The 13,104-nt window shown below is 44.7% G+C and overlaps 1 protein-coding gene across 1 annotated transcript in view; it reads right to left on the reverse strand.

Annotated features, from left to right (window-relative positions):
- The window catches only part of LOC137089809 (phospholipid scramblase 1-like), a 29,369-nt gene that overhangs the window by 1,129 nt on the left and 15,136 nt on the right, over window positions 1-13,104 (reverse strand). The window contains exons 2-4 of the mRNA XM_067453383.1: window positions 6,552-6,606; window positions 6,262-6,467; window positions 6,026-6,187 (exon numbers count right to left, since the gene is read on the reverse strand). Coding sequence (XP_067309484.1) covers window positions 6,026-6,187; window positions 6,262-6,467; window positions 6,552-6,606 — 423 coding nt within the window. The remainder of the gene's footprint in view (window positions 1-6,025; window positions 6,188-6,261; window positions 6,468-6,551; window positions 6,607-13,104) is intronic.

Raw genomic sequence — 13,104 nt, forward strand, 5'->3', positions numbered from 1 at the left:
CAAAGAACTTCTACCATTAATTTAGTCTATCAGTTTTAAATAAATAAAAATGTAGCCTATTATTATTATTTAAATCATGTAGAATGGACATGCTAGTACATGAATGTACAAGTTAATAAAGAATTTAGAATATGTGTCCCTATCGAATATCGAATGCGCCACAATCCAATCCAGCAGGTGGCGGTAATGCACCTTCAAGACAACCACCAATCAACCAAAGCAAGCGCAGCTGAACAGACTTCAATCGCGAAAAAGACGCTGGACAACGACCATGTTTTTTAGAGGTAAGTAGGCCTACAAAAATATATTTATACAATTCATCTCAATTTTAATTTAGTATTTTTATTCATCTTTATGTTTTACAACTTGTGTGCTTCTGAGAGTTTTAGTGAACCGTGTTTTAACTGGGATATCAAGATTTTGATACAATTTCAAGTTTCACTTCATTTTGTAGTAGGCTATATTTGTAATGCATAATTAATCACATTTCCAAATATTTACTAACTTCTTGTTGTTTTAGATGCTGTGAATGCTGATAAAAAGAGGCATCAGAGTTTATCTTTGCTGGGACGGTGCAAAACTGTCTCCATTACAACCTGAAAGGCTTTGGGACATTGCTCATGGAGGAACCCCCTGAGTTTGGAATATTATTCTTTCTTCTACCTTCTTTCTTTCAGTAGTACTGTGTCATTTCTGTATTTATTGGCAAGTTTACATTTGTATTTACTTCCATTTTGCAGATGCACGTTGTCATGTTTTTCCAGGCTCTTCTCATTTGTGTTATAAATTCAGATGTAATTGTTTTAAGTCAATGTGAGATTTCCTGTTGTAACTGTGGGGGCATAAATAAATACATTTGCATCTAAACTGAAGGATGTTGTTTACTTTGAGTGACTTTTTGATGCAAAATCATATCGACTGCAGCCACACATGGTCTCTGATTAAAATGAATAAAATAAAGAGACAAATTAACTGGCATAGAATCCTGCTGTACATAAAGCAAGATTGATCTATTTTTCATTGTTGAAATAACATTATTTCACGGTGCAAACCTGATGAAAAATCAATGATATATTTCAATATTGATTCAATGATATTTTGATTGATGCATTAACATTGATTCAACATTGATTCACTTAAATAAGTGGTTTAATTTTAGTTGTTAAACTATTGATTTTAAGCCCATCTTGATCTATTTTTCATCGTTGAAATAACATTATTTCAGGGTGCAAACCTGATGAAAAATCAACATTCTCAACATTGAGATCTCAACATTGATTCAATGATATTTTAGTTGATGCATTAACATTGATTCAACGCTGATTCACTGTTTGTCTGCTATCTGGGCTATTACAGGATTTACAACTTGAACTTTATTCTGCTACTGTTTACGTTGATTTGTGTAAACTCGACGTCTTTACCACGTGTACTATCGAAGGATCTGAACGGCAGACGGAGCTGGAGTTCAGTTATGGTAATAGGCGTTTGTGTCTGAAATAAACACTGTATGCAGTAGACCAATCACAACAGAACAGGCCATCTGACCAATCAGAGCAAAGTAGGCTTGCGGAAAGGTGGGATTTAGTGAGACTGATTCATCCATTCTTTGAGAATTGTCTCGGTTACGTATGTAACCCTTGTTCCCTGAGGAAGGAACGGAGACGTAATGTCAGTGACTGACGAATTGGGGTTTCGCTTAGAAGCCTATCAACTTCGAGATCTAGAAAACACCCAATGGCAGTGCAAATGCCATGAGCTAGCGAGATTTGCATGCGTAACTCTGCCTACCCACGTGGGTATATAAGGAAGTAGCTGGCATGATCACATTTTGTTTACCTCCTGCGAGCCAAGCTGAACTCCGATTCCAGCGGTACAGCAGAAAGTGGCAGAGGGATGTTACATCTCCGTTCCCTCCTCAGGGAACGAGGATTACATACGTAACCAAGACGTTCCCTTTTGTTCAGTCACTCCGAGTAACGTCAGATGCATGGTCCCAATGTAGACATGCCACTCAGCTGTCTTCCGTTGCCCTGTGCAAGCGCAAATGCCCTGGTGTAAGACTAGTATGGCCGAAGGCCTCCACTAAACACAGGTGATACCAAGGTACACTGGGAGGCATATTCCAGGTGGAGATGTGTGTCAAAATGCCAACCCGTAGGGAGGACTTAAGAATACACATATGACCCGCTAAGGGCTGCATATGGAAGATCACTGGGGTACCAGCCGCAGGTGGATTTTTAACCCCAGGAGGTGGCAAGCTTGCCAAGGGAAGACACCCGCTCAAGGGAGGCTTATGGTGGAAATACGCATGTGGGGGTCACCCGGAGGGGAACCATGAACATGGAGCACCTGGCCGGACACGAGTGTCTAGGCTGAATAGGGCAGACTTACTGGCATAGGCGTCATCAGTGCTGGAGGAGCTCAGGGCTTCATGAGAAGCTGACCTGAGAAGAATATCGCACGTATCCAGTCCGTGGAGTGGAATGACGAGCAAACGAAGACACCTGAGTCAATCCATTACCGGCCACTTGTAGAGGCGAGTACATAGTGGGATACAGACTCCACTCGGAGATTGTAAAATCTGGCGAATGTGTTTGGTGTCGCCCAGCCTGCAGCTCTACAGATATCTGTTAGCGGATCGCCATGCAATAAAGCCCAAGAGGAGGCCGCACTCCAAGGGGGCATGGGCGCCCCTGCTGCTGGTATGCCAAAACAATGGTGTCTACAATCCAGTGAGACAACCTTTGCTTTGAGAGAGCCTTCCCTTTCTGATTTCCACCATAACAGACAAAGAGCTGGTCTGAAGTCCTGAAACACTGCATCCTGTCTACATAAGTGCGGCCCGAATTCCAGGCACGCTTTGTCAACCGAAGAGGCCTGCAGGTCCCCTACCCTCTTGATGGAGGCCAATGCGGTCAGGAGCGCTGTCTTCATAGACAAGAAATTAACATCTACTGATCGCAATGGCTCAAATGGGGCCCTCTGCAGTGCATTTAAAACTACTGAGAGGTCCCAAGAGGGTATGAGAGGAGCACGAGGAGGATGTAGTCTCCTCGCACCCCTCAGGAACCTGATGATCAGGTCATGCTTACTTACCGGTTTACCATCCAAGAGGTCATGATAGGCGGCAGTAGCGGCCACATAAACCTTCAGGGTGGAAGGAGACAGCCTTCAATCCAACCCTTCTTGAAGAAATGACAGCATCGACCCGATCGGGCATTTTCAGGGGTCCTCTTGGCGGGAAGAACACCAGCTGACGAAGAGGTTCCACTTCAACGCATAGGCCTGTCTCGTGGACTCGGCCCTAACGGAAGTGATGGTAGCCGCCACAGGGTGCCCCATCTATGAGAGAGGAGATCCTGTATCAGAGGAATCGGCCAGGGAGGGGCTGTCGCAAGGAGAACTAGGTCTGGGAACCAGGTCTGGCCGTGCCAATACGGGGCGACCAACATGACCTGCTCCTTGTCCTCCCTGACCTTGCACAGAACAAGGCTCACTGGGGGAAACACATACTTGCGTAGGCCCTGCGGCCAGCTGTGCGTCAGGGCATCCGTGCTGAGCGTGCCCTTGGTCAGGGAATAGTACAGGCTGCAATGGGACGAGTCGTGGGAGGCAAACAGATCTACCTGTGCGTCCCCGAACTGATCCCAGATCTGGGGATGGAATCTCCACTCCCCAGGGATTGGTTGAAGCCATGAGAGCTCGTCGGCTGCACGGTTCAGGACCCCGGGATATGGACAGCACGAAGGGACCTCAGGAGCTTCTGACTCCATAACACGAGATGGCGAGCGAGTTGGGATGGGCGGCGGGAGCGTAGACCGCCCTGGTGGTTGATGTACGCTACAACGGCCGTGTTGTCCGACCTGACTAGTACATGTTGACCCTTCAGCAACGCTCGGAAGCGGTGCAGAGCGAACCGTACTGCCATGAATTCGAGGCAATTGACATAAAGGCAGCGCTGGCTCTCTATCCAGTAGCCCGTGGCAGCATGTCTATTGTACAAGGCACTCCAACCCTTCGCCAGTAGGGTGGCGATCTCCGCACGCATGACAGGGGCATTGTGCCCCACCATGGTGTAGCGGACACCCCGGAAGCGAGGAGGAGCCCGCGCGAACTGAATCGCGAATTCCACTCCAACCCAAGAGTCGCGGCTGCCCGGGCAAGCATGGCTGTCAACTCTGGGTCCGACTCAGGCAATGCTGGCACATCCGAAGGCGGCAGTACAGCCGAATCCTCATCCTCGGAGGACTCTAGCCCACCTTGTGATGCGGCTACCTACATCTCGTCGTCTTCTGGAGTTCCGAATGAAACCCGTGGGGCGGCCGAAGCTGCGGGCTCCATCACAACATTTGCGAGTACCGGTGCAACAGAGGGGGGTGTGGGCCGAGGCATGAGCGTCGGAGCTGAATTCCACACCATCACCCTCAGGTCACCCTGGCCACCAGCCGAAGTGACGCCTCGCGTAGAGACATCAGTTCGGGGTGTGGCAGAGGGGACTCTCTCTCCGGCAGCTGCACGGAGCTCATTGAGTCTCGACCGCAACACGGAGATGGCCATATTCCCGCAGTGGGAACACAACTCCTCCACAAGCACTGCCTGAGCGTGCTGAAATCCCAAACACGGCAGAGACTTTTTGTGAGAGTGACTGAACAAAAGGGAACATTGAAAATTGTGGTAATGTGCAATTTATATTATGAGAAATTTAGTTTAGTTAAAAGTTTGTTTTTTGACCTTTGATGCATGTAAACCTGTTGTTGGAGACCTCCAAAATTAAATTAGGAAACTTTAACCCTTAAATGCATGACTGTTTCGCCAAACATTCTTACATCGTTAGCGACCCGGATCTATATTTAACATGGATGGACCTCTACCTGTTGGGATAATAAATAAAACTCCTGATGTTAGAGTAACACTTACAGAAGAATAAAATAAAGCATATTTCGTTACCTTTTGGATCTTGGAAGGGTTTAGTTTGAGCAGATGTTTAATACCATCATCATCTGTCCTCGTCAGAGTTCGTTTACCAGTACATTCAGCATCTGCCTCATATTCGCGAGCATATTCTCCAAACTCATTTTTAACGTCTTCAAAATCAATATTTTGATCATTGACAGCTTCTTGACCACATCCATCATCAAGAGACAGTGACACTAATATATGATTGTGTTTAGTACTTTAGTACTTGCTCTCTGCTGTAAATCACTGAGCCATTTCAAGTTTTGCAGATTATAATTATTATTGTTTTGTTTTCTGTCAGAGGTAACTATGAGTGAAACGTCACTTCATCATTGCATATCAGACATTGCCACCTTGTGGAATAAAGGTGAATTGCACCCTATTTCGTCATTATAGATTAATTTATCATTGTGCAAAAAAAATATGCGTTCAATCCTACACACCTCGGGTCGTTAGCGACCCTATACAATTTTGACAAAAAACTAGTAAAAAACAGGCATTCAATTATAATTCTATTATTTTGTTCTTGTTATATTGTTTAAAAGGGATTGATTGAGGAATAATAAGAAGGTAGATGTCTAACTTTAAAAAATGAATGAGGAGCAGGGTAGTGAATGAGGTATGCATTTAAGGGTTAAAATAGCATAATAGGGGCACTTTAAGAAACCAAACTTGTTAGCTCTGACATTTAAAACCAAAGAAACACATTTTTTGTTTCCTTTCTTCATAGTGGGGATCAAATTTCTCCAGAAATATAGCACAACCTGAACTCACCAACAGCCAGTGTGGGTCAGACAACTAGGAAAATGCTTCCCAGACAGCAACATAGTGTCTGCCTAGATCCGGCCCACCTCTGGTTTGCGTTGAACCAGATGTGTCCCGGATCTGGGCAGACACTATGTTGCTGTCTGGGTTATATAGCAACGTTTAAAATTATAATCCAATAATGCTTAAAGATTCTTGTGAATCATATGTTTAAGATTAAATTATATAAATTAACTTTGGTCAATTTAAAAATATTAAAAGTCAATGGAAAGTTGAAACTTGTATCTGAGTGTACGTGTATCACCTCAAAGTTATCATCTCTGAAGCAGGAACAAGATACACATGGTCCTGCTATTTTAAAGGTTGGTTCGCCTCGTGCATTCTCAACGGTGAATTTAGGTTGCCAAACACCCCAGATATGTCGAACATGTCCGATGACAGTGCCCGGTGGAGACTGAACCTCCAGCTAAAATATACATACAACATGTAATATACATTACAACAATCAAGGGCTAAACAAAGCAAGGACAAAGTTCATACCTCATGGCTGATGCAGGTGCCACAAACAAACGGGTGCACCAGTCTGATGATCTCTTTATTTGAGTCATTAATAACATTCATTACGAATGAACGTCTTGTAGATAAATTCCTGTTACAATAATCGCTGTCTTCAAGGATGCTAAAAACTTTGTTCCCGATGTCATCCTTCACCTTATATCTGGTGTTAGAGGTTATTCCACAGCAAACTTTAAGAAATTTAAAGGAAGGAGATTAGGGTGTCGCTTGTTTGATTTCGCTGTATTTCATTCATGAAATCCTGATGAACCCACCTTCGTCAAAACATTCGTCCAGATGTTGTTCTTTGTAGACAAACAGCTGATCAGTCTAAATAAACATAAAAATAACAGGCTTCTTGCAGTTAAAATCACTGTAAAATATAAATGCATTTGTAAGAGTAACATACACATAGCAGGGGATGTGAGTTCAGACTTACATATCATCTATAGAGAGTAAATTTAAATGCGTATTTGGCGTGCTATCTGGGGGGAGGGCTTGGAGCTCGGACTTTGGCCCGAACCTAAAGTACCCCCTGTATATATAAGTGGATTAGAACTAAACAGAGCAAATGGAGAAGGGGTGGTGGAGGGATGCTGATAAACTGTAAACAAAATGGAGTCAAGACAGCTGCGTATATATACACCTCTTTTGTTGATTAGCTGAGTACTCTCCACCTGTGTCAATTATCTGATCATGCATTTATTAGAATACAAAAAGTACTCTATTCCTGCTTCAAACTGCATACAATCTTTAATTTATTTATTAAACTGCAATAAACAGAGTAATGTGCCAATACCAATGTTCTTAGGGTGCTTTCACACTTCGATTGCACACTTGTTCGATTGCCTGGGCCAAACTTGAGTTCAATTGCTCCCTGCCCCCGTCCCCGCAGGACTGTGTTCATATTATATTATTTGGGTCTGCACCGGTGTTCGTTTTTGTTTGCGTGGTTCATCAAGGCAGCAGCTGTTTACCCGGTTGCTTAGTAACGACAGCCAGCGTGAAGGCGGCTAAATGCATAGTGTTTCTCACTTCAATTTTATATTATTGTTTTTAAACCGTTGGTTTTGTTACCAAAGCTTCAGTACGCAATGGCACTTGTGTCTATCTGCCAAGAATGTAATGAAAATGCTCTAAAGAACGCTAAAGGCGTGCAGAAATGAGATTTACAGCTCTCTGCTTGCAGTACGTCAGTCACGCTTGCCAGGAAAAGAAGTGAAACACAATTTTTTTATAAAATCGTATGTAATTAAAAGCGGTTCCCTCCGCAATTTAGTGCGATTGCATTCACATCAGCAGCTAACCGTACCAGAGTTCACCCTTTTTAAGCAGACTCGGGTACGGTTCACAGGTGCGCACCCGAGTTCGGAAAACAGCATTCACATCATCCAAACGAACCGGACTCTGACGTCAATTGAACCTGGGTGCGCACCAAAAGTGCTAGTGTGAAAGCACCCTTACCGTACAGATCCACTTTTGCGACACAACTGGTGGTGTTGCAATGCTTCCCTCATTTGTATGTTGATGGGCGTTCCTGAAGTTTACCGCTATATGGGCATGCTTTTAAGCCAGCTGGGGATGAATATCAAAGGACCCGCCAGAGACTTCCCCCAGTATCCACACTAAAAAAAAATTTGGTTGGTTTTTGTTGGTTTAACCCAAGCCTGCAGTCTCCCTCTCATTTACTGAAGCTTTCGCGCCTCGATCGCCCCCCGGTGACCGGTCCCAGTATAGCCGCCCCTCTGTGTTTTCTAATGGACGCGAGACAAACTAAATAATAAAATTACACTTCAAAAATGTTTCCCCAAAGTTAGTTTATGTCACTGAAGGCAGTTATCATCACGATGATTTCATTTCAGGTGTTCGTTTTAAAAATAAGTTTACTTTGAGTTAGTTATTTGATGCTATAAAAACGGGGGGTGTGACGCCATGATTGACAGCTGAGACTGACGGCTTCTCTGAGTGAAGTTGTCACTGAGGCACTAACAGACTTTTTTCGAAATTTTTGGGAGCAGATTAGAGCTTTAGCTAATAATTTCTACATTTCCATAACTGTTTATTTCACACCAACATTATTAATTGTTCTGCATCTGCGAGAGTGTGGGCGGGCTTTTGATATCGCGACTGTACTTCCTGCTCTACTTCCTGCGCTCTACTGCGCAACTCCGGTCCCGAAATCGCTACTGCGCAGACTCGGTCCCAAGATGTCCGCGCCGTGCACCCCCGCCTGAAAGCTTCAAATCTGCCAAGCGGAAACGGATGATGTCGAGTCGTCCATATTTTTTTACGGTCTATGGTTTAACCTAAAAAAGTAAGTAACCTGGTTGCCTTAAAATTGTGAGTTTATTGAAATTAAAAATTTGAGTTGATACAATGAAGGAAATTTGTTTAGAAACTCAAAATATTATTGTATCTGAACCACAATTTTTTTGATAAATCATGAAACATAAATTAGCACTATTTGGCATGTTTATCAGAAATAAAACACACACAATTACCCAATATGTTTACAAAATCTTTTAATAATATTTTAATAAAGGTTGTTGAATCTCAAAAAAAAATGTTCATTGTATTAACTCAAAATTTTAATTTCAATGAACTCAAAATTAAGGCAACCAGGTAACTTTTTTTCTAAATAATTTTTTACAATGCATGTGCTCTACTTCTATTGAATAGTCGCGTCACATTTAACGAATTAATTTGCATAAAGATGGGAATCGGCCAGCTTTTTTGACACACAGCATTTTTTCAAATGCAGCCGCCATCCCGGAATACTATGTGGGCGGGTTAAAGTCGCTTGACGTCACCCATAGGAATATTGTGGAGTGCAGCGTGACAGAAGTATCGCACAGACAAGTGGATCTGCACCATTATACCCCTTTTCCACCAGAATAAATCGGTGCTAGTTCAGAGCAAGTGCTTGTGCCAGTTCTGAGTTGGTTCGACTGACAAGCCTTCTAAGAACTGGTTCGCCTTTCCACAGGCTAGAGGGCCAACACAGAGCCAGGTCTTACGTCACTGTATACATCTAATCTTTCTCAGCAACGCTAGCAAGGCAGCAGGAAACAGAAACACACCAGGCTTGTTCAAGATGCATCGGTGCTGCGCAGACCGATCTACGTATGATATAAACATACCGCATGAGCGATTCAAAAGCATAAGGAATATGCTCTCGCTGTACTTTGATGTCATACGGAGACTGGTCTGCGCAGCACCGAAGCATCTCAAACAAGCCTTCCATCAACAATGGTGAAAGTTGCGTTACTATTAATGCACATGGCTTTATGATCCTACATTGGTATCAAAACACAGCGAATCCAACGCATTCATGCTGCTCACAGTGATGTGTATAGATGGAGATTACAATAGCAGAAGAGTGTGCTCTCCTGGTGCAACATGTGTTCTTTGTGTCTCGTAAGACCAAGTCAATCATTTAGGATCTAACAGCATCTAAAATGTCCTGGTGCAGCTAATAGCTCGATTAGCTGCTATTTTAAAAATGGCGGATTTTAAGTCTGTGTTTGTCTTGTTGCTCACGGTAACCCCGCCCCCAGCCCCTGACCCAAGCAGTTGTTCCACACCCAAGTCCTCCGTTCGTCTTCGGAACACAGTTAAAGATATTTTTAATTAGTCCGAGAGTGTATCTAAGTGTAGGCACACTATACAGTCCATGACCAGAAAGGGAATAAAAACATCATCAAAGTAGTCCATATGTGACATCAGTCAGTTAGTTAGAATCTCTTGAAGCAGCAAAAATACATTTTGGTCCAAAAATAACAAAAACTACGACTTTATTCAGCATCGTCTTCTCTTCCGCTTTTGTTTTTTTAAGCCTCAAATAAAGACTAACAGATGTCACATATGGACTACTTTGATGATGTTTTTATTCCCTTTCTGTACATAGACAGTATAGTGTGCCTACACTTAGATACGCTGTCAGACTAAATATAAAATATCTTAAACTGTTCTGAAGATGAACGGTCTTACGGGTGTGGAACGACATTAGGGTGAGTCAATAATGACATAAATTTCATTTTTGGGTGAACTAACCCTTTAAGAAATATGTTTCCTTGTTCAGAGCTGGTGCTTTGGATGTGGTAAAACAAGAACCAATTTGAAACTAGGCTCTAGCTCCGAACCACCACGAGCACTGCCTTGGTGGAAAAAGGGTTTTAGTTTCATGGTTCTGGCAACACATTCTCACACCCAACTCGTCACATATGGACGCTTGACCAGGACCCCTTGTCGTCACTTTTCAACGAACTGGGCGTACCTTTATCGTCAATTTTCGACGAGCTGGGTGCTCCGTTCATTTCAATGACGCACTGGGAATGGGAATATTATCGTCATGGTGAAATTTATTAATCAGCAAGCATAATTTCATTTACATTTATTTTATTTACGCTATTTAGACACATTTTAACATGTAACCCAACCCCACCCCATCCCTAAACCTACCCATTTGTGTGAACATGATATCAAACACAGGATATAGCATACGACTGCATCCACAAGTTATTCAAAAAAGTTAAATAATCCAAGTTCCCTTTCGAAAGGGAACTCGAGCTGCGTCAGCTGACGCTATGGGGAACGCCTCCAGCGTGACCGGTGTCTGAGCTACTATCAAACCACAGCAATCCTATTGACCGGCGACAGCCTATGATGTCATCAAGGTGCGACCAGGAAGTATATAAGGGCGCCTTGCAAACATGACACCAGCTTCTTCGTCTTCAGGGACTGTTTTTTGTCTGAATGCTTCAAATCAAAGGTAATCCAGATTCATTTATTTTCTGCCTGGGATTAAGAGCATGCACAGTCAAGCTCTTGTGGAGTCATTTGTTCGATTGTGTGTAATGTGAGCGAAGTTTTCAATCCGAGATCGCTCCGTTCTCGTCTAGCGCTCTTCCTGAGGGAAGAGCGTTTTTGCATCTGAGATTAGTGATGTGATCCCCGCTCACGCTGAGGCTGAGCGCGGATGCGCGTCACATTCCCTCGGATGGGGTCGCCGATCGCCGCGAGGGGATGTTTCCCTCCGGCGATCTAGCGACTGACGAGACTAATCACGAATGCTCGTAGGGATGGCTGGTGAGAAGGGAAATTAATTTCTCAGCCATCCTGACTGTGTATGCTGAGCCGATGGCTGTTATGAGCGCGCTGCATGCAGGCTGCGGCCGTCATGTGGGCGCATTAAAGGAGAGATCGCTCGTTTAAATGGAACGATCGATTTCTCCCCGGCCATAAAACCGTCGGCTCAGTTGAGCTTTTCCATTCCTTCCTGATCTCCTGACTGAGATCGTGAGGGTATGGAAGAACCCATATTCAGTGTATTCACGGACATCAGCGGGTGTTAAATGCTGATGTTTGGAGGATGGGTGGATATGGGTATGTGTTCTAGCTCCAACCCTGCCATCTGAGCTTCTTTCAACTATGTTTCAAGAGGTTTAGATGGCGGGGCATACACGGCAGCGGGTCAGCCTGGTGCTACTTTTACGCCGTGTCGGTGTTGCAAGTGTACTGGGAAGACCTGCTGAGGGATCTCAATCAGGGAAAATACCCTGACCCGCGGCGCAGCTGTGCGCCATATCAGCGATAGCAGGGCCTGAGGGCCAGTGTCACAGAAGCGCGGGTGGTGGTGTCCGAGGACCCGCACACCGCTGAGATCCGGGTCCCAGGCAGGCGGGAGGCGTCACGGTATACGGACCAGTGACGGGGCCTGAGTGCCAACATCGCCTCTCATGCTCCCCGCGGTTAAGGGCGGGGCGCAAAGAGGCGGACTCCCACATAAGAGGAATAGTATCACAGCGCTGTTGGCGTGAATGAAATATCTCTCCCTTAGGTGGGTGAGTTAAGAATTACATCTCATTTACTGCTCTTCTTCATTTTTTCCCCAGGCGCTTCTTACATCCGGCCCTGAGGGGGGCCATGACGATGATACTCTAGACCCCGCCTGGCTGGGCTGTGAGAAGTGCACCCTCAGGCGGTTGCGCTCCTAAACATGCATACTGTGAGTAAAACTTATGTGTGGATATCGTCGCGCAGGAGGCGAGCTGGTAAGTCCCCCTTGCGAGGGAAACATTTATTATTTATGTTGTGTGAGACTTCATGCTCCCCGCCAAGGGTTTGGGGATCACGGTATCGATGGAGGACACCATAGGGCCCTGTAGTTCCCCTGTCCGGTGGCTAGAACGATTTTTTAGATGCCGTTATGTGGTATGTCTAGAGCTAGCTTTGCTAGGAGAGAATAGCCGCCATTGTATGTACAGCTGTGCGAACAGTTTTTTTGCCTTCTCTCTGTGTGATGAAGCAGTATTGAGGCAACCGCTCATTCTTGTAGGAATGGGCTGTTGTTTTAGGCGAGTGTGCTCTCCTAGTCAAACAGGAAGCTCTTAGCCACCCCAGGGTAAAGCAGTCAACGTTGCCCCTCGTGGAATTTCATAGACGGGAGGGTGAGTTTAGGCTTACGCACGAACTACAGATTTATGTCTAGCCTCGCAGGGCTTGGACGGAGTATTATTGAGGTTTTTTCGCTCCCCCGAGCCGCGTATAATACTCTTATGTAGGCTGGCCCTCTCCGGGCCACTGCATCGGTTGGCCTAGGCTTTTGCGGGATGGGGGGCATTTCTTTCCAAAGAAGGAAAGTAATTATCGCCCGAGGCCCTTTGGTTTGAATATTGCAGGGCATTTTCTTTCGCATCCCTAGTCAGCCTCCTCTTACATTAGAGTCGTCCGGCCAAGGCCCGCCCCCTTCTCTGCGTTTTGGGGTTTTTAGTAATGCAGGTTGGTGTGAAGCAGAATGAACAGCAACTTAGCCAGTGGTTGTGGGGC

The sequence above is a fragment of the Pseudorasbora parva genome, chromosome 9, assembly GCF_024679245.1.
Source record: "Pseudorasbora parva isolate DD20220531a chromosome 9, ASM2467924v1, whole genome shotgun sequence".
Lineage (NCBI taxonomy): Eukaryota > Metazoa > Chordata > Actinopteri > Cypriniformes > Gobionidae > Pseudorasbora > Pseudorasbora parva.